Here is a 24,983-nt window from a genome sequence, read left to right as displayed (position 1 = left end):
ACGTTATGGTAAGTACATAACTTCTCATTATCTTCTCCTTGTCCAGTCTGGTGAGTGATGCATCTGTGTGTCACACAATGGAGTCCCCAATGACAAGAGTGCTAGGTAAAGTGCATGCTTGCCTTATGGGCTTTGCACTTGGAGACCATTAGGTGTAGGCGTATGTGAAATGTTTGGTGTTGCTTTTTGGTGTGTTATTTAGTGATTGCTGAAAAGTTTGCTGGGATTAGGTGTCTTTGAGATCTGGGAAGGTTTCTTTTAAGTGCCTCAGCATAAGACAAATCTGTGAGTGTCATGAACAGTATGTGTGAGGGATCCTGTGTGGGTATTCTTACAACTTGTTTGTATGTGAGATTTTTGCCACCATCTCAAGGAAGTTGTGTATTTACATCTCTTGCATACAGTTTTTTTTTTTGATTAACTGGTTTTCTGAGGGCATGAGACAATTGCTACATTGTCTGGGTTAGGATACCAAAATGGATCAAACTGGCCACAGAGACATTTAGCAATTGCATAGCCATGGTCTTATAATAGGTTTAGCTGTTTAGGATTAAGCATTGGGTTTTAGCAGGAGTTTTGTAGGGTAGTTACTGGGGTTAAGGGCAGGATGTTCAATAATGCTAGGATATGGCAGTGCTATTCGGTGCACAAGCTAGCTGCTCTAAGCTTATTTCTGCACAATGCCACACTAGCAGATTTCAGATCTGTTCATAACATTTATAGGTAAATTTTACTGTCATTTGCTACTATACAGGTCAGTGCTAAGTACCACGGCCAGGTGGAAAGCTCCAGAAAAAAGCTTGAAAACTGACTCCTATACCCTCTATCCAGTAAATAACCACACTTTGAAATTTCCCCAGTGCTTCTCAGTTCAGAGAGCCTGGGTAAACACTTTCTGCCATAAGATGTTTGACAGTGGGGTCTGTTAATTTAAAAGTGTAGCAAAAGCAGCTGCCAAGTGCTGATTAAACAACAAACAATCAGCAGTGCATGTCAACTCAGAGAAACCAGTTAAACACCTTCTGTGATAATGTCTGACCCTGAAATCTGTTAATGTAAAAGCACAGCAAAAGCAGCTCTCAGGTGCAGATTAAAAAACAAACAACTAAGTACCTGGCTAATTTTCCCTTTTGCAAAGAGATTTGGAGGCACACAGACATCTTCTGTGTAAGTGAGCAAAGAGACTTGCAACTTTTGTAGTAGAGCAAAAAGCTTGTACACTGAATCCTATGCCCTCTAGCAAATAAACAACCACAATTTGAGCTTCCTCTAGAGCTTCCCAACTCAGAGAGACCAGGAAAGCACCTTCTGCCACAAGATGCCTAACTCTGAAATCTGTTAATAACCCTGTATACCTTCTTTCTCTAAAATTCTAATTATGGGTTATTGAGGCACAGGCCTCTATTGTGTTTATACCATGTGTAATTTAATTGTATTCTGGATTCTGCTTTGGATGTTAGACAGGGCATGTATCACCATGCCTCTTGTTGTTTTCTTTCTTCTATATATAGTTTTTTTTTTTAATTTGTTTTCTATATATGTTTATTGTACTTTAATTGCATGCTGTATAAAAAGAAAATACAGTGTAACAACTTGTGTGTATATGAAAATTTTCAACTGTGTAATTGTATAGCACATGGAGCTTTTCTTCCCGGACCTCCTTTGAAAATGGGATCTTTTTGGCCCAATGGACTATCCCAGCAATCAAACTGTAAATAAATACACGCACACACACACACACACACACACACACACACACACACACACACACACACATACAACAAAAGCAGCTTTCAAGTGCAGATGAAACAACAAATAACCAAGTCCCTGGCATATTTGCCCTTCTGCAAAGAGATTTGGAGGCACACAGACTAGAAACGCCAACAAACAAAGAAATTACTATTTTGCCACAAATTAAATAAATACTTTAAAAAATGCTAAAACAGTGATCACTATATAAAGCAAGTACAAGTTCAGTTAATCAAGAAAATATCTTACCTTGGATGGCTCTGGATGCAGTTGAAACCCTTTAAAAGCTTTGCAGAGTTCTATGCAAATCTGTTAAGTGCATTGGTTGCTTGGTAGGCAGGGTGAGCCAAGTGGCAGGAGAGGATTTCACTCTTGTGCCTGATTTAGGAATTAATATTTAGTATATTTAAGAACGTATTATTAAAGGGACTAACAATGACAACTAGGAAAGGGTAGTTTAGGATGCTCAAGCTGTAAGCTTGGAGAGATGCAAAGGTTAAGTCGTTATCGAATTTAGAAAAGTTCCTCACCGAGTTATAAACTATGGGTTTGCTATGTCTGAGCAGTGAGTGGAGAGCAAATGGAGAGTGGTCGCTTGGGGAATCTGGTAACACAACAGATTGTGTAATGCTGTCTGGATTAGTAGTTAGAATCCAGTCTAGTGTAGAAGAAGAACTTGAAGTTTTTTATATCTGGTACAGGAGTGGATTACTTGTGTAAAGTATAAAAGTTTATACATATGTAGTGACTAAGAGGTGTGGTGATTGATTAATTAATGTTTGTACCACCTAAGAATATTGTTTTGAGTGGAATTTTGGTGGATGTCCAGGAGAGCATATCTTTCAGTATGTCAGAGCTAGTACTGCTGCTATATAAAATGTAAAGAACATTTATGGAAGTGTATTTTACGGTGTTAATTTTGAGGATTGAGATCGGGATTTCAGCTTTGGAGAAAGAAGGAAATGGTTGTGGATACAGAATAAGCTTAACGTTGTTTTGGTAAAGTAGTACTGTGCCTCTTCCCTTCTTATTTGAGCAATCACAGTATAATATACCGTAGCCAGGAGGAAGTATTTCTTTTAGAGACATTAGTAGGTTTTAGCAAAGTCCCTATTAAGGCTAGTATTCCAGGAGTGCAAGGAAAGGAGTTTTATACATATGCTTTGAAAGGCACGGTCTTTTTGACAGTCCCTCCCATTTTGTCCCTGACAAGTGTGTTTTCTACCACTTTGGCTTCACCTCATGGCAAAACCCTTCATCTGATGCTCATGGAGAGCCTTCTACCCTGGCCATGTGGTTGACATTACCAGAATGTTCACTCCCTGACGTTAGCCAAATAGATTCTCCTCTTTCATTGATGATCAGGATTCTTCTTACCAACCACGGTGGTCCAAATCCTGATTTTCATTTAGAGGCCAGATATCAGAAAGACTTATTTGAATTGGGTCTGTTTGTCAACTTAGGCCATGGCCAGAGATATAGATCCATGTGTAGCATTTGTACCTGTAATTGTGGATTACCTCGGTCAGATATTTTTCTCAATGTTCACTTTTTCTTCCATTAAAGTCTGTTTGGTGGCCATCTCAAACTTTCACCAATGAGAAAACTCTTAATCAAATGCTGGCTGTTTTCATCCAGTTCAGTGTTTGGGTTGTCAGATCCGGCTGGATCCAACCTTAGTGCCTTACGTTAGAGTAATGATTAGAGAACCTTGACTCCTTCCCTACCTACAGTTCTCTCCTCCTAACTGATTTACCTCAGATCTTGTTTGCTGTCTGTGTCTCGTGTCCTCCGAGAGCTCCAAGCATTCACAGTAAGGGAAAGCAGTTTTTTAGTCTAAAAGTTTTTACTTCCTTTACTTGCAGAATTTATTGAGTTAGGTCCGGATTAGTTTGAGTTAATTTTATGTAGATATTTTTAGGGCAGATAACCTTTATTTTCTAGTTTGTACAGTAGGGCTGGCAACATTAGCGGACCGGAGTTCCGCTGTGGCGACCCCTAACCGGGAAAAGCCGAAGTTACTGCTATAGTGGGGTTTTGAAGTGTACTTTTCCTCTTAGTCTTAGCACTATTTTCACCCAGTACAAGTTCTTTCAAAAATGTCTTTAATAGAGTGTATAGCATTCAGTGTGATATATTATTTGGTTAAATTTTCTAGTGTTTTTCTGATGCCTAAACAGCCCTCTAGATTCAAGAGGTGTTCAGCTTGTGGACACAAGATCCCCCCCCCAAAAAAAAACCCTATTCCCTTTGTGTCTATTGTCTAGGTCTCTCTCTTCTTTAGGACAGCTGCAGTATCTGTGCCACCTTTTGAAGCAGAGCACTACAAGGCAGAAAAGAGAAGCTCATTATCAGGGTTTTGTTTCCCCTCTCAGACTGGGTCTACCATGTCCTCTGAATCCAAGCAACCATCCACTTCTTCCTCTACTAATAAGAGGAAGGAGAAAGAGAGAGAGAGATCAATAGAGAAACAGAGTTAAACTAGATGAGAAGAGGCAAGAATCAAGGAAGGCAGAAAAGTTAAGGAAATGGTCCCCAGATCCAGTTGCTCTTGAGTGTCTACCACCTAAGATGTTGAGACAGTTGGATCCACCTGCAACTCTGATCCAAACTCCCTCTCCAAAACCTACTTTTTTCTCAAGGGCCAGTTAGCCACAGGTTGCATTTACCCATACTCCAACACAAGCTGCCATTGAGACCGGAATCTTTAGCTTCTTCCTCGAAGTCTGGTCAATGCACCAGAAGCCTTACTGAGATGTATGTCGACTGCATGAAGAGAATTCCTGATGACATGGACTCAGCTGGTGGTCTTTCCAAGTCCATACCTTCAAGGAAGGCCTGGAACAGGGCCTTCGACTCCATCCCATCTTGTTCCGATACTATTTTCTTTCCAAGAAATTACACTCATTGGGTCCGAATCCTTCTTCCACACTATTGTCTGACCCGATAGTCCTGGAGACTTTATCTTCGACATCTTCCCTTACTGTTTTTACACCAATGTTTTTGGGTCAAGAAGAGTCCCAGAGCCAAAGCCTCTGGGTCAGAGTTCCGACTGTAGAATCAGTTCTGAAGTTTTCAGTTTTCTTCCCCTCAGTGCTTCAGCTCTAGACAGCTTGGCACCAAGGTCCTCCTCAGAAAGCCAGCTGACAGAGGTAGTTTTTTCTAGGCCTCACTATCTGAGTTAGCTTTTGAGGCTGTGGAAAGGGCCTTGGCTGGGCCAAGGAAGCAGGTGCTTGCTTGGTTCAGATCCATCCTAACTCCTCCCAGTGGATTCTGTGTCTCTTTCTTCTCACTTGAGTTGACAGGGACTGACAAACCCAATTAGCTTCGAGACAGCTTGATGTTCGAGCTCTCCACCTGATTCCTATTCGTCTCCATTAGAGTCCTGAGACACGTCACGTGAAAGAGGAAGTGTAAATGGAAGTACATAGATACGGATTTACATTATGAAGGACCCCCCCCCCACACACACACACACACACACACACACCAGAAGATGTCACCTTAAGGGACATTATAGAATTGAAGCAGATGGTGGTGTGATCCAGAGAAGGTACTTTTTCTGATGAGTCCATGTTCCTTAAAACTTTCGGTCTGACCCATTCACATCCTGGGCATTTTAATAGATCTTGTTGCTCAGAAGGCTTGGTAGGAACCTGACATGACAGACCCCATAACTAAAACAAACTGACAGAATCTTGGTCACCCAAAAAGATGGGAAACATTGGTCTAAAGCCCCCCCCCCCCCTGTAGATGGCCATGGTGATAGCAGCAGCCACAAAGAAGGAACTGTCCGAGAAAAATTCCAATGTCCATTCCCCTAACAGGGAATCAACAGCATTAGACAGACTAGGGAAATGGACCAATGCAACAGCAACCTTCATACTTCGATTGCTGAACTACCTAGCACACCTAACACATTTCCAAAGAAACTTGGTCAAGGAGCTTTCTAAGTGTCTTTCGGGTAGCTTACCTTCAAACATCCAAAACATGGTGGATGCCCAAATATCTGCCCTGCAGTCTGTATCAGATGTGACCATGTGACTGTTATCAAAACGCAACTGATGGCACATCAAGGGCAGTCTGTAAGGGTATCGCTATGCATCTCCATGCCTGGATGAGCTATGTGGTTTCATGGAAGGCTTTGAGGCATCCTTTATCAATGTCCCCTATGATGGTTCCACCCTGCTTGGACTTAAGGTAAATTAAATTTAGCAGGAGTGAACAGGATGGTAAAACCTTGTCTGCTGTGTGAATCTTTTTTTCTACTCCTCAAAGATCTGTTTCAAGGAATCAGAGAAAAGGTAGGAAAATGCAGTTAAAAAAATCCAAGGGTTTTCACCAAGACACTCGCCAAAGCAGAGATGAAGGGAATTCAAACAGAAGCAGACCACAGACTCAAGGTTTCTGAATGGTGGCTCAACTGTTGCACTCTGGAGATGCTTAGCCTTGCACCCTTTAGACTGACAAACTATAAAGTCTGATTCATGAGTGCTAAAGATAATCACCAGTGGCTATATGATACCTTTTTGTCTGCTCCAAGGAAAAGATCAAAAGATTCCTGATACACCACCCAATCAGTTAGACTCTTCAGCAACAGAAGTGTTGAAGTTACTCACCAAATGAGTCGTCCAGACAGTGCCCCCAGACCAGTTAGGATCTAGAGTCAATTGAAGGTTCTTTTTAGTTCCAAAAAAAGACTGGGGACCCCAGACAAATATTGGATCTCAGCAACCTAAATCAGTATGTCAGGCAACGTTCTGAATGGTCACAGTACAGTCCATAATGCCTTTATTGAGGAAGCCTGATTGGATGTGCTCTATCGCTGTCCTAGATCCCCATTCTCACATCGAGATCCAGAGTTGCTTCTGGTTGTTTCTCTGTTTTTAGCTGGGAGCCAGTCACTATCGATTCATTGCACTGCCATTTGGCTTCACCACAGCCTCCTGGTTGTTCACCAAGATTATGCCAGTAGTATCACATCATCTACGACTGCAGGGGATCCAAATCTTCCTGTACTTAGGCAATTGACTCACAACAGGCACTTCCAAATAATCTACTATTGCAGCACCAACACTCCTTCTCAGTCTTGCAAATCAGTTGGGAGTAGCAGTCAGCCATAAGAAGAGCAAACTGCCTCCCATGCAGAACATGCAGTTTGTAGGATGCCAGATGAAAACAGTCCAACAAATTGCAAAACTCCCCATTGAAAAGCTCAATCATTAAAACTCATACCTCCTCAAATGATGCAACATCCATGCCCACAGGCAAGACTCGTTCTCCATCTTTTAGGGCTGATGGCCTGTACTATTACACTGGTCCACTTAGCAAAATACTGCATGAGCGTCCTGCAATGAACACTGACCATGCAATGGTCACAGAAATGTCACTCCTTTCACACCAGAATCCGACTTACTCAAGTATGCAGGAACCACGTAGTTTGATGGATTATGTCCCTGTCAGTAGTACAGAACAGACCATTTTGCCCACCTGCTCCCGGGTCACAGTTACCATGGATGCCTCACGTATAGGAAGGAAAGACATTTCAAAGGATGTGGTCATCAGTGGAGGCCAAACTTCTCATCAATATCTTGGAGATGTGAGCAGTCATCCTAGCGCTGCAGGTTTTTTTAGGACCTCCTACAAAAGGGCGTGATTTCTATTCACACAGACAATGTGTCAGTGGGTATGGTACATCAACAAGCAAGGAGGAACATATTCATACCCTTTTTGATGGGAGGCCATGTGAGTCTGGCAGTGGGTGATGTCTTCACACTGCTTTCTAGTGGTAACGCACATTCCTGGGACATCAAATATACTAGCTGACAGGTTGAGCAGGAGTATCCTATTACCCCACAATTGGTCTCTCAAACAGACAATGGGAATGGAGATCTTTAGCCCTGGGGTCATCCTTGCTGTGACCTCATTTCCTACCTCAACAACAAATGCAGTAGTTACTTTGCCCAATTCCTTCCACAGGGGCAGTCACCAAGAGATGCTGTAGCCCACATTTGGCACCCAAGTTGCTTTTCCGCCAATTCTCCTTCTCACAAAATTCATTCAGAAAGCCATATGGTGCAAGACCAGAGTAATTCTTATTGCCCCATTTTGTTCTCAGCAGGTATGGTTCCCCTTGCTTTGACCTCACCTACTGCACTCGCCATGGTTACTGGATTCCATTCTGGATTTACTCAGTCACCCATCCGGGATACCTCTACCGGACCTTGAGTCCCTGAAACTAACCACATGGTTTGTCCATTTTTAATGATAGAGATGCCAGGCTTCCTCCGTAGTAGACAACATACTTTCTTCTTCTCAAAAGGAATCCAACAAAAAGACTTAAAAGAGCAATTGGAAAAGATTTTCGGTTTGGGCATCCTTGGACCCTCTTTCAGTGATACTGGATTTTCTTTTAGAACTCTTTCTGTGAGGTTCCAGTAACTCTACTATAAAAGTCCAGATGGCTGCCATCTCACATTTTTACATAGGAGATAATGATTCATCGATTGCATTCCTTGGGGTAAATAAAGCTTTCCTTAGGGGAAACATTCTTATTGAAACCTGCTATTTGAGATCCAGTTCCACCATTGGATGTCACAGTTTTACTCCAGTCATTGACTCGGAAACCCTTTGAACCTGTAGCATTAACAGATTTAACATTTCTTTCTTGGAAGACTATTTCTCCGATTGCCATCACTTCAGCAAGATGAGTTTTGCAGCTGCAAGCACTTACATAGAAGCCACCTTTTCTTATTTTCCACAAGGATAGAATTTCACTGAGAACAAATCACTCCTTCCTTTCAAAGGTGATACTTGAGACAAACTTAAAGCAGCACACTGACTTGCCTGTGTTCTTTCCAAATTTTGCTACCAAGGGCTAGCATACCTTAGATGTCCATAGACAAATCAGATTTTATTTACATCGTACAAGCGATATAAGAAAATTAGACCAGCTCTGTTTCCTATTCCAAGACAAAACTAGGACAACAGGTGTCAAAAGTCACTCTTTCTAGGTGGCTTGTAGATTGCATTTGCTTTATTTACAAGAGATGAGAAGTGTCTTTACATTCAAAGCCTAAGGCTCACTCTCCAAAGTGATGGCCACTTTGGCAGCATTTGCAAAAAAAAAAAAAAACTATTGGTGACATCTGTGTAACAGCAACTTGGTCAACAGCTCATACCTTTGTATCTCATTATAAACTGGATGTGCATTCTGCAGCTTGTGCATCCTTTGGCTCTGCCATCCTCGAGTGTCTTGCATTGAGTCCTCCAGGGCCCTTTTTAGGCAGCTTGGGAATCTGTCCCAAATATCGAATTGGACAAAAATGACAACATCATATACGAAAGTTATGTACTCACCATAATGATCCATATTGTCCTGTTTTTTTTTTTTCCGGTTCAACATCCCTCCTTCCTTTCCCCTTCCAAATTGCAATTTTGTATCTTCTGGGGTTTGAGCAGATCTTGACTGGACACACTCTGATTTCTGTTTCACATCTCATTCCATAGTGCCAATGTTGTGGACTCCCTCTTTATTAGGGATGTAATGGAAATTGTCAGCAAACTCAATCTGAGGTAAATCATCTAGTAGGAGCAAACTGTTTGTAAGGGAGGAGTCAGAGCTGTCAGATCCAATACTCTGGTATAAGGCACCAAGGTTGGATTTAGTCAGATCCAACAACCCAAACATTGAACTGGATAAAATAGGACAACATGAATCTATCGTTATAAGTACATAACTTTCTTTTCTCTGGCTTCCGTAAAATTTTGCAAGACATTTCTGAAGGGAACTTCATATGTTTTCCTCCTGTTAAGTCTTCAGTTACCCATGATACTTACATTTTGTACTGGAAAAGCCTAGGCGTTATCCATTCAAACTGGTTTCCTTAGCAGACTTGCCCTTTCTCCATCCAAACTACTTTCTCTGCAGACAATGTATCTCACTTGGAAAATCTTATTCTTAGTAGACTTTATGTTATGAAGAGTATAAGAATTGCAGGCCTTGTGTGCCTTCCAACCATATTTTGTTTTTCACAAGGATAGAGTATCCTTATGTACCCTTCTTTCATGTCTAACTTCTCTACAGAGAGTAACATTTATGAAAACATTGACCTGTCTGTATTTTTTTGAACTGTTCCAAGAAAAGTGAGTATTTGTTGCATTCTGTGGACATGTGCAGACAGCTCAAGTTTTAAGTGGATAGAACCAAGTCAACAAGAAAGGATTCTTAAATTTTTGTTTGCTTTTTTCCAAAAGATATAGGCCAGAAAGTTTCCAAAAAGACTATCTCCTCCTAGCTGTTTCAGTGCATTAGTTTTTTTACGAATTTTAAACCTGTATCACAGGCTACTTGACATTAATACTGAGAAATCTGTGACAACTTTGCAGGGTTTTTTACGAAGACATTAGTGGATGACATCTGTGTGGCTTCTGTTTAGGTATCAGTGGGTATCTTTGCAAGGCATTATAAATCGTACATAGCTTCCAGATCTGGAACACCCTTTAGAGTTGCCATTATGGAAGATATTTTATCAGAAGTCCCTCAGTAGGTTTAGCCTGGGACTCTGCCCCGCAGATGTCAGGTACAAAAGTTAAGTAGTTAGTGTAACACTAAATCTGTGATGGCAGTTTCCGCTCTGTCACTGATAAGCACCTTCTTGCCCCCTCCCTTGGGGTCTACTGGATACTGCCCTTTTGTGGTGTGTACTTTATTGTTGAAGAGGAGTCCTTGGGTGCATATGTTATGGGTAGGGATAGGAGCTTTGATAACCTGAGAAAGCTTTACAAGCCAAGCCAAGTACTTGCTGGTCTTACCCATACAAGTGACTGAGTTGAAACTACCAGTGCAAATTTAATGTTATGGTAAGTCACTAGCTTTCATTTGTGGCCAAGATTGTTGGGATTAGAATACTTTATAAATTTCTCCATCTGGCCAGACATATTGGTTAAACTGAAGTGGCAATCTACCATATCAAATTTTATCAGAAATTTTGGATTTCATAAAATAGCAAAGTCAAATGTAATGGCTTCAGCTGCTGGAGGAGGACTATGATTACCCAAGCTTGCTAAATGTATCAAAGCATTTTCAGTGAAATGCACCTATCATTCCATTTGGGTGTTACTTGTGCTCAACCTCATCCATTTTCTTTCCACCTTCAGAGTCATTGAGAAGATAAAAAAATTGCCATACTGGATGTCATGAACAAAGAATATTAAGATAATACATTAAATTAAATTTAATGTTTCAGGTACCTCGTGTGTGAGACAGGATTTGGCAGAACGTTAGCAAGTTGATGAACGTGCTGTCTACTAACCTAACTAGATTAACATTTTTATGTGACTTGTACTTTTTATGAGACACTACACCTTTGCCCTTTACCACATGTAGGAACTTGCACTGTGCAGTCACTATCCGTTGATACTTTTTCAGAAGAGTAAACAGACATCTTTTCCAGTGCAGTAATTCCTTAAATGAGTCCTGCAGTCTGGCCCCAGAATCTAGTAAACTGCTGCATAATGTTTTCTCAATTCTGTATATCTTATTAGGGTCCAGAGGTAATAAAGTTTATGCCACCGATCTTTTGAAATAGGGATCATCATTTCATAACCCTGTCACTGAAATTGAGAGGTCTAAAGCATGTAGAGTGAGCTTAGAGTTATCTTTTCTTTTTTTTTCTTTATCTTAAGTTTTACTCTGCATAAAAGGATTAAGCCTCCATTTATGATGAATCCTGCCAATTTTATTTGGTCAGGAGAATTTTGGGAAAAATGCTGATCATTCCCACTTTATGGCAAGCTCTGAAAGTAAAAAGGTCTGACAGACTGCTTACTGTCCTCGCCTTGAAGAATATTACAAAATTCTGGGTACTAGGCATTTTAGACTAATCCTACAAATGTGTACCAATGTGATATTTTGGCTAGTCACCATGTTGCTTAACATTTCTGCTGCCATGTTCAAGTTTTGGAATCACACCCTAGAAATGTAGAGAAGGATGTTCATTGTTGAGACTGAAAAAGGGACTTGTTGAAGGATCATTCACTGATAAGTTTGAGCTTTGGTGCACTTTTCTGTGTGTGTGGGTGTCTGTGTGTCTGTGTGTGTGTGTGTCTGTGTTTCTGTTTTGGGGGAGGTGATGCTGAAAAGAAGTTTTCTGCAACCTAATCTCAAGCAGCTCTCTTATTAGATAGGTGCCTCCTCTCTGTCTTTACTGTATCCTGTAAATCTTCCAAATTTTTCTCACCACCACCCATTACATCAATTCAGATGATTTTGATGATGACTCTTGAGACCTGTCAGCATCAGCTGCTGCCACAACATTAGTCCCAGTTTTCAATGTTGATAACGCAGCTGTTAACTCAGTCACCAGTGTTAATGCCTTTGGCATCAATTCTACTTACATCAATAAGGTTGTCACCTTCTGAGCTGTGGATTCACGTATGGGGCCCTAAGCTTTTCAGTGTTGTCCATGTCAGTGAAGTTCCTTTTTCAGTTTTTAGCATCAGTGCCTTTAGCATCGAGTACAGTGTTAGCACCATCAATGCCAATGTTGCAGCCATCCCTCTTGTGGCAATGTTTAACATCTGCCCATTTAGCTATCAAAAACTTTTCTGACAGCAGTCTAGCCTCTATCTTAACCCTTGGCTGTTCCACACATGTAACAGGATGCAGGGCCAAAGGACCTATGCAGTGTTCTACTACAATATCAGTATATATGTGCTGCTGCTTCCTCTGTCTCGCCACCATTGAAGTTAGCTGGAAAAAGCACACATTCAGTAGAAAGCAAAAATACTTTCCCATCTGGACTCCAAATGTCAAACTCAAAAAGGACACTGGTTCCCTTCCTTCTCCCACAAATGACTCAAACGTTTGGTGAAATCCTAGATGAGATGAATTGTCCACAGACCCAGTATTCTTGCTGCAGAGAATGCATAGGCCTTTTTGTCCACCCAGCTGTCTTCTTTAGCAACTCCCCAATGGTGCCGTTATTGGAAGTAGCCACCAGTACAGCATGGGAAAATCCAGAAACTGTCTCTCAAATACCAAAGAAACCAGAAAGAATTCTGTGGAAAAAAATTAAGACTAAACCCTTTCTTCAAACTTTTTCTTTTCTTATCCTGCCTTTCTTAGATGGCTGAAAACCCTACAGGCTTCAAAAAGTGCACTTTCTTTGAGCATAAAATGCCCAACTCTGATGCCCACAGGGAGTGTGTGTATTGTTTAGGAGCAGCCCATCTTGAAACCCCTTGTCAGATTTGTGTGGGGTTTAATTCATGGGCTTTAAGTGACCAATGCAATAAACTGATTTTGAAAGTATTGCTGCCTGCTTCTGCACCTTCTTCTTTAGTTTCTTGGGGTTCAACCCCCACCAAGAAGGCTAAGTCAGCTTTGGAATTTAGAGAGCACAGAAAATGCTCTCCTATTAGGTCTCCAAAATCTGTTTCTGCCTTGGAGACACCTGCCCAGCAATTTAAGTATTTGGATCCAACTTCTTCAGAACTGACAATGGGACATCCAACTCTCCTCAAACTCAAAGTCCCCATTTTCTCTAGACCCTGTTTTCCCAAGCTCCAATCTCCATTTTAACAGGAAACCCCTAAATGATCTTCTCATACTCCATTCACTTAATCTTCTATCAGATTCTCTTGAAGTCTCTCCGAAACAGATGTGGATCAAATGATGAGGAACTTTGTCAGAGCTCAGATCCAGATGGGGGTTTTACTGGCTCTGTCTCCCATCAGATCTGAGAGCCTACAAATCGGTACCTCATATCATAGTCTCTCCTTCTGTGATCTGTGATCCAACCAGCGATTTTGGAAGCAGTCGGATCCAAATATAGCCAGGCCTTCGACCCTGACTGTGTGTGTCCCTGTCTCGTTCACCACTGATCCCCATAGAGCAGGAAGAATCTCCGAGCTGAAGCATCTATGCCAGATCCAGGGTAATGCTTTGGACCCAGAGGCTTTTGGAGCCGTCAATTCCCCTTGGAGCCTTGGCATCAGATAGCTCTCGTCCAACTCCATCATGGCAGGAGGCTGGGCAGGGGCAGAGCTTACCAGCACCTGGAGCTTCAGTTCCGGTGAGGCTGGCAATGGCTTTTCCTGGTTATCCTGCTTTCGAGGTGATGGAGAGGGCTTTCTCTCATCCAAGAATTCTTTCTCCTCTTGCATCTTTAGATCTATCTCTGTACCTCCCTTTGATCTGACTTCTGAGCCTTGTCATTCTGTCTCTCAGGGACAGCTGGCCCATATGAACTTCCAGGCAGTTCCCACTCAGGAACTTCCCTTATCTTCTGATACCTCTCCAGATCATTCCATTGATGAGGTCCCCCAGAAGAGATTATGTAAAAGGAAGTACATAAATTCTCCTAAGGAATTTTTGACCAAAAACACTGACTTTGATAAAGGGGAGGGGGTCCCCCAGATCTCCACCAGAAAACGTTTTCTTTGGAGACATTCTACAGAGCCTCTGCCAGAAAGGCGGATGGTCTTCTGATCCCCCTTCCAAGGAGGAGTCAGTGTTGCTAGACGCCTTTTGGTCTGGCCCATCTACATCTTGGGTTACCCCTATGGCTGATGACCTTGTAGACCTTGTGTCTTGCCGGACATGAAAGTAACCAGATACCATGGAATCAATCCCCCATAGTCCATATAAATTTCTCCCTCCACCCAAGGACAGGCATCATTGGAGTAAGAGAGTTCCCATGGATGAAAAGGAGCTAGCTGAACAAAGCTCTACTGTTCATCCTCCTAATAGAAAGTCTAGGGTGATGGACAAGTGTGGAAAGCACGTTTACACCTCGGTGACTATTGCTCTACAGTCACTTAACTACTTGGCACATTTTACCAGAATGCAGAGAGATTTGTTTAAAGAACTCTCTAAGTCTACTTCTGGCTCCATGTTGCAGAGCAACTTAAACAGCTTTCTTCAGAACTGGCTATCCTTCAGTTGGTTTCCAGTGTGTCCATGAGGTTAATCTCTTATGGAGCAGAGGGCTCCTCGTGGGCAAGTGGGTTCAGGCATAGGCATCAGGAGACATGCCTGGATGTGCTTGTGTGACTATGTGGAGCCTATTAAATCTTCTTTCATCAATGCTGCCTTTGATGAATCTTCATGGTTTGGCCCGACAGTAAGAGAGACATTCCCATAGTGAGCAAGATGGAAAGAACTTGTCTGCTTTGGGAATCCCTTTTTCTACCCCGCAGAGATCCTTTGCCAGTAATCAGTGCGTAGAGGAAAGATGTGGTTCTGAAAGCTACATGGCGCTTTTCAGGACTCACAAGGGGAAACTTCTCCCAGAGACAGAGGAGAAGTTACAATGGAAGATGCCACTCTTGCAGCAGAGGGAGGGGGGGGGGTCCACAAAATCAAGTGTTTCGAGATTCCTTTTTGGAGAAACCTTTTCAGTGCTCCTAAGGGGTTGCCCAACTGCTCTTCTCTGGAGACAGTCAGGGGGCACTTGTCTCTGCACCCTAAAGCCTGGGCATCTATTATAAAAGACACTTGGGCGCAAAAAAATCATATCCAGAGGATATTTCATTCCCTTTTTGCAAATCCCACCATCCAAATGGAAAAACCTCCCTGATGTTCCACCCAATCAATGAAAGTTAGCAGCCATAGAAGTTCAAAAGCTGATAGACAAAACAAATAATTCAGCAGAACGGCAGTTCTAAAACTCCAATAAACAACCAAAAAGAACGCCTTGGACCACGGTCTTCTCCTCTATAGTGTCAACACCAAAATCACAGAGCGCCAGTAAATTAACGCTTTTATTCACCAAGAAAAAATAAATACATGCGTTTTCATCCTACATACAGGACTTCATCAGACTGATGAATAAAAGCGTTAATTTACTGGCGCTCTGTGATTTTGGTGTTGACACTATAGAGGAGAAGACCGTGGTCCAAGGCGTTCTGTTTGATAGACAAAACAGTTATCCAGAAGGTCCCGCCAGACCAGAGACTATTCGGAACTTACTCAAGGTTCTTTTTAGTGCCAAAGAAAACAGGGGACCCGAGGCCCATACTGGACCTCAGCAGTCTTTGGTTTGTAAGGAACTCCAAGCTCTGAATGATCACTGTTCAGTCCAGTCTACTCTTCTGCTTAAAGATGACTGGATGTGCTCTGTCAATCTTCGGGATGTGTACTATCACATCAAAATGAACAGATGCTCCCGGAGATATCTGCTCTTTCAGCTAGGGCCAGTCACTGCCAGTTCATAGCCCTACCCTTTGGTCTCATCACAGCCCCCAGGGTGTTCACTAAATGCATTGCAGTGGTAGCAGCTCATCTCAGACTGTGCAGAATCAGAATGCTTTCTTACCTAGACAACTGGTTTCTCACAACCCTGACCAGGCATCTTCTCAAAAAGGCCAGGAACTACCTACTCCAATTATGTCAGTCTTTGGGGATCACAGTCAGTTATACCAAGTCCACACTTTAAACATTTCAAGTCTTGATGTTTATAGGAGCTTATCTGGACTCCTCCAGTCAGCTCTTCTTCCATCAAAAAAAAGTACAGTCCTTAAGATTACATGTCAGGGAGATGCTTTCGCAGCCTGCTCCCCAAGCAAAACTGGTTCTTCAGGCCTTAGGGTCACACCTCAGGTTCAATTGCAGTGGCTATTACCTTACTTCCAACAGCTTGTTTCTATATGTGTGTCCTTCAATGGACTCTGGTGGTTCAGTGGTCAATTCTTCAGCAGCCTCTGACCTAGCTAATAAAACTTTTTCAGGTTTGCAGGGATTCCCTGCTTTGGTGGCTTCAGTCCAATGAAGTTTGTCAGGGACGCACCTTTGTATTCCTATGGCCAGTAGCCACGGTGACCACGGACACCTCCCATTTGGGGTGGAGGGGCATTTCTTGGGATGGACTGTGCAAGGCACATGGTCCCCAGAAGAGACCAATTTACATGTCACTGTCCTGAGGTGAGGGCGGTTCTCCTAGTATTAAGGGCTTTTCAAAACTCCCTTCCTCCAGGGAAAATTGCTTTTCAAACAGATGATGTGGGTAGTTTGGTATATCAACAAACAGGGGGGAACCTGGTCCTACCCGCTTTGTTGAAAAGCAATGAGTGTGTGACAGTCGGCGATCTTCTCCATCTGCTTTCTTTTAGCAATGCATATACCTGGGATATCCAGCATGCTAGCAGATTAACTCAGTAGGATTATCCTGAGGCCTCACGAGTGGTTTCTTAATCGAGTAGTGATGGTGATAATCTTCCATCGATGGGGTCAACTGTGCTGTGGTCTCTTTGCGTTTCCTCTCAACGACAAGTGCAGCAGGTTCTTTGCTCTAATTCCCCCCAGGGGGAGGCACCAAGAGATGCTGTAGTCCACGACTGACCCTCCGGCCTCCTTTATGCTTACTCCCCCCTTACCATTAATCCCCAAATTTCTTCAGAAACCACTCTGGTTGAAGAGCAAGGTCTCATTGCCTCCTTTTGGCCTCATTAAGTGTGGTTTCTCTTCCTTTGGTCTCATCGTCTACGTCCTCCTTGGACACTGGACCCTGCTCCTGATCTGATCACTCATCCTGCAAGCATTGCTCACCCAGACATCCCATGACTCAATATGTCCGCATGTTTTCAGAAATTCCAATAATGGCTAGACAGCCCAGGCTTTCGTCTTCAGTTTGTCCGATTTGATATCATCCCAAAAAGGCACCACTAGAAAAGCCTATAAGAATAAATGGAAGATATTTTCTTATTGGGCCCATCAGGGAGAATTAGATATCTTCACTGCACCAATTTTTTCTGTTTTAGATATTCTTGCTTTAGTTTTTCAAGAAAGAACTAGTTTTTCTACCATCAAAGTTCAGTTAGCAGCCATCTCTAATTATCAGACTGGAGATGATGCTTTCCCTCGAGTGTCCTCCAGGTTATGCAAGGCGTTTCTTAAAGGATTTGCATAGGCCTCCAATTAGAGATCATACTCCACCTTGGGATGTCACAGTGTTGTTGCAGAGTTTAACTCTATCTCCATTTCAGCCCTGAGCCAAGTCTGATCTGAAGTTTCTTTTTTGTACAGTATTTCTAGCAGCCATCACGTCGGCTAGATGAGTTTCTGAACTCCATGCACTCTTCTCAAAATCACCTTCCTTGATCTTCCATAAAAGTAGTGTCACTTTACGTGTTATCCATCCTTTCTGCCCAAAGTAGCCTCTGAAGCAAACATCAGCCAAGTGATCAATTTACCTATGTTCTTCCCAAATTTTTATAATAAAGGTGAATACATGCTTCATCTCTTAGATGTGCATAGGCAACTTCATTTTTATCTTCAACGGATGAAAGAGTTAAAAAAAAAAAAAAAAAAAAAAAAAAAAAAAAGTTTGTTTCCTTTGCCCCAACAGATTGGGAAAACCAGTTTCTAAAGTTACCTTAGCAAAATAGTTAGATTGAATTTCATATGTTTATTTGCTACAAGGTTTGTCTTTGCCTTTTCTCTTTCTCATCCTCTTCATGCCACTCGGCACCCTGGGCAACAAGCACTTTCCAGGCACTCATTGTTTCAATAGCGGTTACATTTTTTATGGGGTCAGGTTGCTAGCCCGGGACCCAACCCTCCTCTGAGGATACACTTGCACATACACTCTCACCTAGGGCCAGTTTAGAGTATCCAATTCACCTACAGCATGTCTTTGGAATGTGGGAGGAAACTTTTGTCTAGACCTCCAAAAGCTCAATCTACTAGACCCATGGCTAATGCAGCTGCCTTCTGTAGATATTTGTGCTGCAGCCACTTGGTCCAATGTCCATACCTTTATTGCTCATTACAAGTTGGATCTTATTTCTAGAGATAGAGCTGCTTTTGGTTCCGCAGTACTGTGGAATAGCCTTCCATGAAGGCCACCCAAGTTATCATAGCTGGAGACTCAATCCCATTCTTTGAAGAATGAATGAAAATGACAGTATCAGATATATACGTTATGAGCTCATTATCTTTGCTGTCCATTTTCATTCTTCTTCAACTTCTCACCATCCTTCCTCCTCTGCCTTTCTTTCAGGAGTGATCTGATGGAAATATTGGAACCACTGTTCCTGTCTGAGCCCCTGTTCTATCTCTGTATTTTACATGGATTATAATCACTCTTTTTCTGATTGAGCAGCAAACTCAATCTGAGGTATAACAGGGGTCTGGGGCATTATGGGTAAAGGAGGAGGTCAAGAGTTAGATCCAAGAATCTGAAAGAAATGCAGCTGAGCCAGATCTGAGGTCGGATCTCAGAACCATTCGTTGAAGAATGAAAATGGACAACACAGATGCATAATTATGGTGTGTACATAAGTTATATTTACCATCATTTGAATCTTCTCCTCTCCTCTCCTGTTTAGTGGATCAAGGCATAACAGTGAATTTTCACATGTGTCAGTTGTGTCCAACCCATCAGATAGAATTTATCGGATGCCACCTCAGCACAACTCTGCAAATGGTCAGTCTTCCACAACACAAAGTTTTCTGCCTGCGTCAAACAGCCACGCTCTTAATAAATAATTCCTGCTTTCCAGCACCACTAGTCCTACATCTTTTAGGTCTCATAGCTTCATTTCTAATGATTCTGATGGCTCATTACCACGAGAATACTTCAGTGAACATTAGCTGTTCAGTGGTCTCAGAAATTTCACCCTTTACACACCAAGATTCAACTCACAAGAGTTTGCAGACAGTACATGACTTGGTGGATTACTTCCATTTCTGTAACAGAAGGATGACATTTTCATACAGATCTGTCAATAACCATAGTGACCACAGACACGTCCCTTCTAGGGTAAGGGAGAATGATTCACGGTACATGGTCAAATTTAGAGGCCAACCTGCACATCAGTGACTTGGAGAAGAGGGCTGTCCTCCTAACACTGCAGGAACTTCAGGATATCGTCCCAAAAGGTGTGATTTCCATACAGAGAAGCATAGCTGTTGTTTGGTACATCAAAAAACAAGGAGGAGCCTATTCTTACACCTTGTGTCTCGAAAGGCCGTAAGAGTTTGACAGTGGGCGATGTCTTCACACCATTTTTTGATAGCAATGCACATTCCGGGGTGTTCCAGTGATGTAGTGGACAGGTTGAGCAGGACTATCCCAGCTCCTCACAAGTGATCCCTCAATCTAGTGGTGGCAACCTTAATTTTCTGTAGACGTGTAGTTTTACAGTATTAAAGCCACCTATCAGTAGACATCTTCAGGACAATTTGACTAACATTAATTCAGTTCTAGAAAAGCAAGAAAACATCCTTCAAGGCAATTAAATCTGTATTGATCCTGATGATGAAACATACTTGGATGAGAATGTGGATTAGATCAGAGGTACTGTAATAGAGCGGATTTGTTTCAGAGCATCATACAGCTTTATATGGCAGTTCTACACAGAATGAAAAAGTATTTTCCTACCAGTGACCCTTTGTTATCAAACAGGTAGTTTACTAAATCCTGCAATGAAGCTGCAACTTTAACATGCTATTGCTGATATTGGTACTTGTCTTGTTTTTTGTATCTCAAGAGTGGTGCAAGTTTCATGTAGCAGGTAACTGAGGGGCCATAAAGGTCAGGCATAAACCTGTATTTCCTGAAGTACTACTCCATGGTGCTTCGTAGCCCCGTAGCACAAGACCTGCTAACTTTTCCAAAATTAATAATTGTCCTCTTCTTGACACACTCCAGAAGTGAACCAGAGCATGCAGTCAGGATGAATTATAAAGTAAAAAAATGACCCGAGACAGTCATTCAGCACCAAAGCATTTTATTAGCAATAAAGCTAAATGAGGAAAATGGCTGCTGCCGTGTGCAACATACCAAGGAGGGAGGTTGCAGGAAGGGCCACAACTACATATAACAAGGTACATACTACAGTGTCAGTTGCAGACTTGATTTCTATGGTGCTTGCCAAGGTTGAATAACTGCTCAGGTGTTGCTTTATACATTGATGTATCCTAGCTGTGGGGACATGAAGTGTAGTGACTATACTGTCTGTGGGAGTGTTGAACTGCATAATCTTTAAAATCTGGGCTTCTGAATAAAGTTCTACAGTAGACATATTGATTTCATATTATAATTGTGTTTGTGCATAATTTTATAAATATTTTAATATCTATCTATATATATATATATATATATATATATATATATATATATATATATATATATAAAATGTATATGTATAAAAACAAGGTAAATGCTGGATGAGTATACATTTCTTTATCTTGAAAATAAGGCCTAGTGTGCAATATCCAAATTTATAAACCATTTGAAAATATGAATTTCGGTATTCTGTACACATTGTCTGCTGTTGTGTCAGTAACTTTTTTTAGTAAAGAGTATCTGTAACTAATTACCTGTTTTGTATAATTGAACTTGTATGTATTAATATATGGATATGAATATGCATGTTATACTATGCGTCTTTGATTACCCCTGATTTTAAGGTCTTTTTTTCTCTGATTCTCTCAAATGGAGATTGAAATATTACCTGTAAGTTATGCTTACCTTACAGAATAATTAACTTTCTATGTAAACAGTTTGTCATGTTATTCCCTGATGATTTTTCATTGAAAAAAGTCAGGGAACAGCATTAGTTAATGTCTTTTCTTTTAACAGTACATTTGGACAGTTCATACCAGCTCACCACTGTAGATGTCACTTTGCCAGTACCTCACATGTGTAGTGTCTTCATTTGTAGATGATGGTGTGTCCTGAAAACTAATCACTACCCCTGTTAGGACTGTGTACAGATAATTTGTGGTGCACCAATGGTTTGCTGTCTTCACTGCCGCCACTTCGTGGCTCCTTACTCTCTCTTATTTATATATATATATATATATATATATATCTATATATATATATATATATATATATATACATATATATATATATATATATATATATATATATATATATATATATATATATATATATATATATGGCCAAGACCATATGATTGACATTTGAAATGTCGACCATGCGGAACGGGCATCTCCGTACAGTGCGAAATGGAAAGATTTCCATCTTCCGCACTGTAGTGCGATCTTGGAGTTGGTATATTTAAGTTCCAGGGGCTGTGGAGGGGGGGGGGTGTAGCCCCCCATGGGGGGGTGCAGGCAGACTTGCCCCCCCTGCTAGCAATGTGAAGGTAAGTGATTGTTGTGTTTTTTTTTTTGTTTTATTTTGTTTTTACATAATCGACATTTCAAAAGTCGATCATATGGTCTCAGCCATATGGTCTTTGCCTTTCTGAAATGTCGACCATGTAAAGTAGCTCCATGTTTGTGTGTGTGTGTGTGTGTGTGTGTGTGTGTGTGTGTTTATATATATATATATATATATATATATATATATATATATATATATATATATATATATATATATATATATATATGTGTGTGTGTGTGTGTATGTATGTATGTGTATATATATATATATTTGTTTGCACATAATTATTTCACTGTTTTTATTTTTCTTCACCTGTAATGCAGGTCAGCATCTAGCCTTGACTGGTACTTACTTTCTCTTGTTCCTTGTGACTTTAAAATTATATAAAGGTGTAAAAAGTTATGATGATATACAATTTAAGTGGGAATAGGAAAACTGCCGCCACAAAGCATCTTACCTATCAGATCTGTGTGCTGCAGTTCATGCTTGCATCTGAGACAAATGATGCAAATAACAGCATGCAGTCTTAGAGAATGGCTGTCCGTTTGACAGATAAGTAGTAGTAAGATAACATACTTCTCCACAGGGTGCTTGAAAGCTACACGAGGGACCATTAAAACTGTCATGCAATCTGTGAGGCATATAAGGTGTAGAAGAACAAGTTTTAATCCAGCAGTGGGCCAGTTCCCATAACTTATGTTTATTTCCTTTTATTTATTTTTTTATTTATTTATTTATGTATTTTTTTGTGCTGGGAAATAGTGCACGCTGACACGTAACTGCACTGCAATAGTTTGGCTGTTGAATAGACATAAACTAGAAATAATAAATTAATTGTTGTGAAAACAACCTACATTGTTGGCTATAGTTATTGTGAAAACCTCTTAAAAACCAAGTTTTTGTTTTGTCATTCTCCAGTGACCATGGAATATGCTGTATAAGTTAAGGGGGTGTCAGATGACTTCTTTATCTTCTCAAAAATATCCATATGTGCCCTAGTAGCTTTAACAGCATTTCCTCTCATGATGTATGTAAATCAAGAGAATTTCATTTTAAGACCATGACAAAAATGTGCTTTTAATTGTGCTGATAATTGTGTTAATGGGTAATACCATGAAAACAGTTTTCACCGATGCTATTGTCACAGTTTTGGAAATCAGTTGCTGCAGTATTAGTTTCCCATCACAAACCCTTTCCATTTCTTTGCTGACAGTCTCCAATGTGAAGATTTCCACTCTTATTTCATCATATGCATATGCAGAATAGTATTATTATGTTAGTGTATATATCCACTTTGTTTGCTGTTTTGTAAGGCTAAAGAAAAAACTACATATTTGTTTGACTAAAGTAATGCATTGTTTTCTTTAATATGTTATACAATTCCAGAGCATTTCGTTGATCCTGAGTTTCCAAGAAGGATCCAGAGAAAACTGGAAGAGAGAGAAGAAAGAGAATGAAGTGAAAGTCATTGCATCTTTAGGGAGAAAATTTAATGTTTTAAGTAAATGTACTGTTTACAAAATTGGATAATTCCCAATTTATCAGCACCTTTTTTTTTTACTTCTTTGGCACGAAACAGGTGAGCAAGGAACAGTCACCATATAAAGTCCAGCAGCATTTTGCTTACTGTGTAGCAGGTGTATTCTCTATGGTGAAGAATGATTGTCAGAGAAAAGCAGTGAATATAATTTCATGTGAAGATAAAGGTGATGATTAATACATCCACAGTAACCTTGGCCATTGTATTGTGATAAAATCCCAGAAAATAAGCCTTCTTGATAGTCTGTTTTTGATCACAGAATGATGCACCATCTCCAAAGAGCAAGTTGGCATTAATACCAAAAAAATGTTCCAATATAAGCTAAAAGATCTTGATATGTATACCAGTTGTCTATCTGTACACACAGGAGAGTAACCAAGAAGACTGTGCCATGAACAAGCTGACACTTTTGCTTGATAACAGGACCTTTAAATACAGAGAGGATATCATGCTTCAAGGCAGATGTCCTTCATGGATGCATCTGCAGTCATAACAACTGGGTTGTCCTGTCGTCAGGCAGCCCTGCAGTCGGCCGGATTCCAAAGTCCGGGTCCGGCTTCGGCTGATGTCGCACTTCACCCGACGTCATCTCTGCTGGTCTCCGGGTATAAAAGCATCAGCCAACACCATTTTCTTCAGTCTTTCTTGCCGCGTGGCGCCCGAAGCAGAAGCTGTTCGCAAGTGCCGGTCGGTCGGATCCAGAGATTTCTACTACCGAATACTACTTCGAAGACTTCTAAAAAGCTAAGTACCCCGTTGGGGACTCTTTCTTGCCTCAGCCGATGTCAGAAAAAGTCAATAACTGTTTAACTTGTGGGAAACAAATACCTCATAAAGATTTCCACTCTTACTGTTTGCCTTGTTTAGGCCCAGACCACGACGTAGCAGCCTGTTCGGCCTGTGCTTCATTCAACCGACGAACGCTTAGGCGTCGGTCGGAGTTTGCTGAACAGTTTTTCGGTTCAGAATTTGCGTACATTATGCCGTCGGATCCTCCGACTACCCAAATTGTTAAGAAACGCAAAGAAAGACTGACACTCGCGGTCCACGGTTTCGGCGAAACCATGGTGAAGCAAACGCGAGTGTCTCGGTTTCGGCGAAACCGAAAACTGATCAAAGCACAGCTGAATCTTTGACTACTTCTGAGGTTCCTGCTACCTTACTTGAATCGGCCTCTGAAATTTTACCTACTACAGTGGTTTCTAGTGAATTATCAGACACCATCCCTCTGGATGTCTCTACCCCAGCACGTGGTGCTGCTAGGCCTCCTGCAGCCATGTCCATTAAGGCCTTTGCCAGGGCTAAAGCAGCCAAGTCTACTAAATCAGTGCCTGTTAAACCCCCCTCAACCAGGCCTACTTCTAGTTCACAAATGCTTACTCTGGCAGAAGATTTAATATCCTTAATTAGGGGATCTCAATCTCACCCAGACAGGGCCTCTCAGCCCCTAGAGAAGAGACCTAGGGCAGAGCCACCCGAGCCTGTGTCCTCTGATGATTCTGTGGATGACTCAGATATTACAGACCAGCCAGAGGCTCCTTTCTCCAATTATG

The 24,983-nt window shown here is 41.3% G+C and overlaps 1 protein-coding gene across 2 annotated transcripts in view; it reads left to right on the top strand.

Moving 5' to 3' along the window:
• The window catches only part of RIIAD1 (regulatory subunit of type II PKA R-subunit domain containing 1), a 308,698-nt gene extending 284,817 nt beyond the window's left edge, over positions 1-23,881 (top strand). For both annotated transcript variants that reach the window (XM_044079942.1, XM_044079941.1), the window contains one exon: positions 23,277-23,881. Coding sequence is in view for 1 of the 2 variants with exons in the window: in XM_044079941.1 (XP_043935876.1) it covers positions 23,277-23,347 (71 nt within the window). In the remaining variant the exon portion in view is untranslated. The remainder of the gene's footprint in view (positions 1-23,276) is intronic.
• The last annotated feature ends 1,102 nt before the right edge of the window (positions 23,882-24,983 follow it).

The sequence above is a fragment of the Protopterus annectens genome, chromosome 8.part0 (genome assembly GCF_019279795.1).
Source record: "Protopterus annectens isolate FY-2018-M chromosome 8.part0, PAN1.0, whole genome shotgun sequence".
Lineage (NCBI taxonomy): Eukaryota > Metazoa > Chordata > Ceratodontiformes > Protopteridae > Protopterus > Protopterus annectens.
The sequence above is the reverse complement of the archived record's forward strand: the minus strand, read 5'-3'. Positions and strand labels throughout refer to the sequence as shown.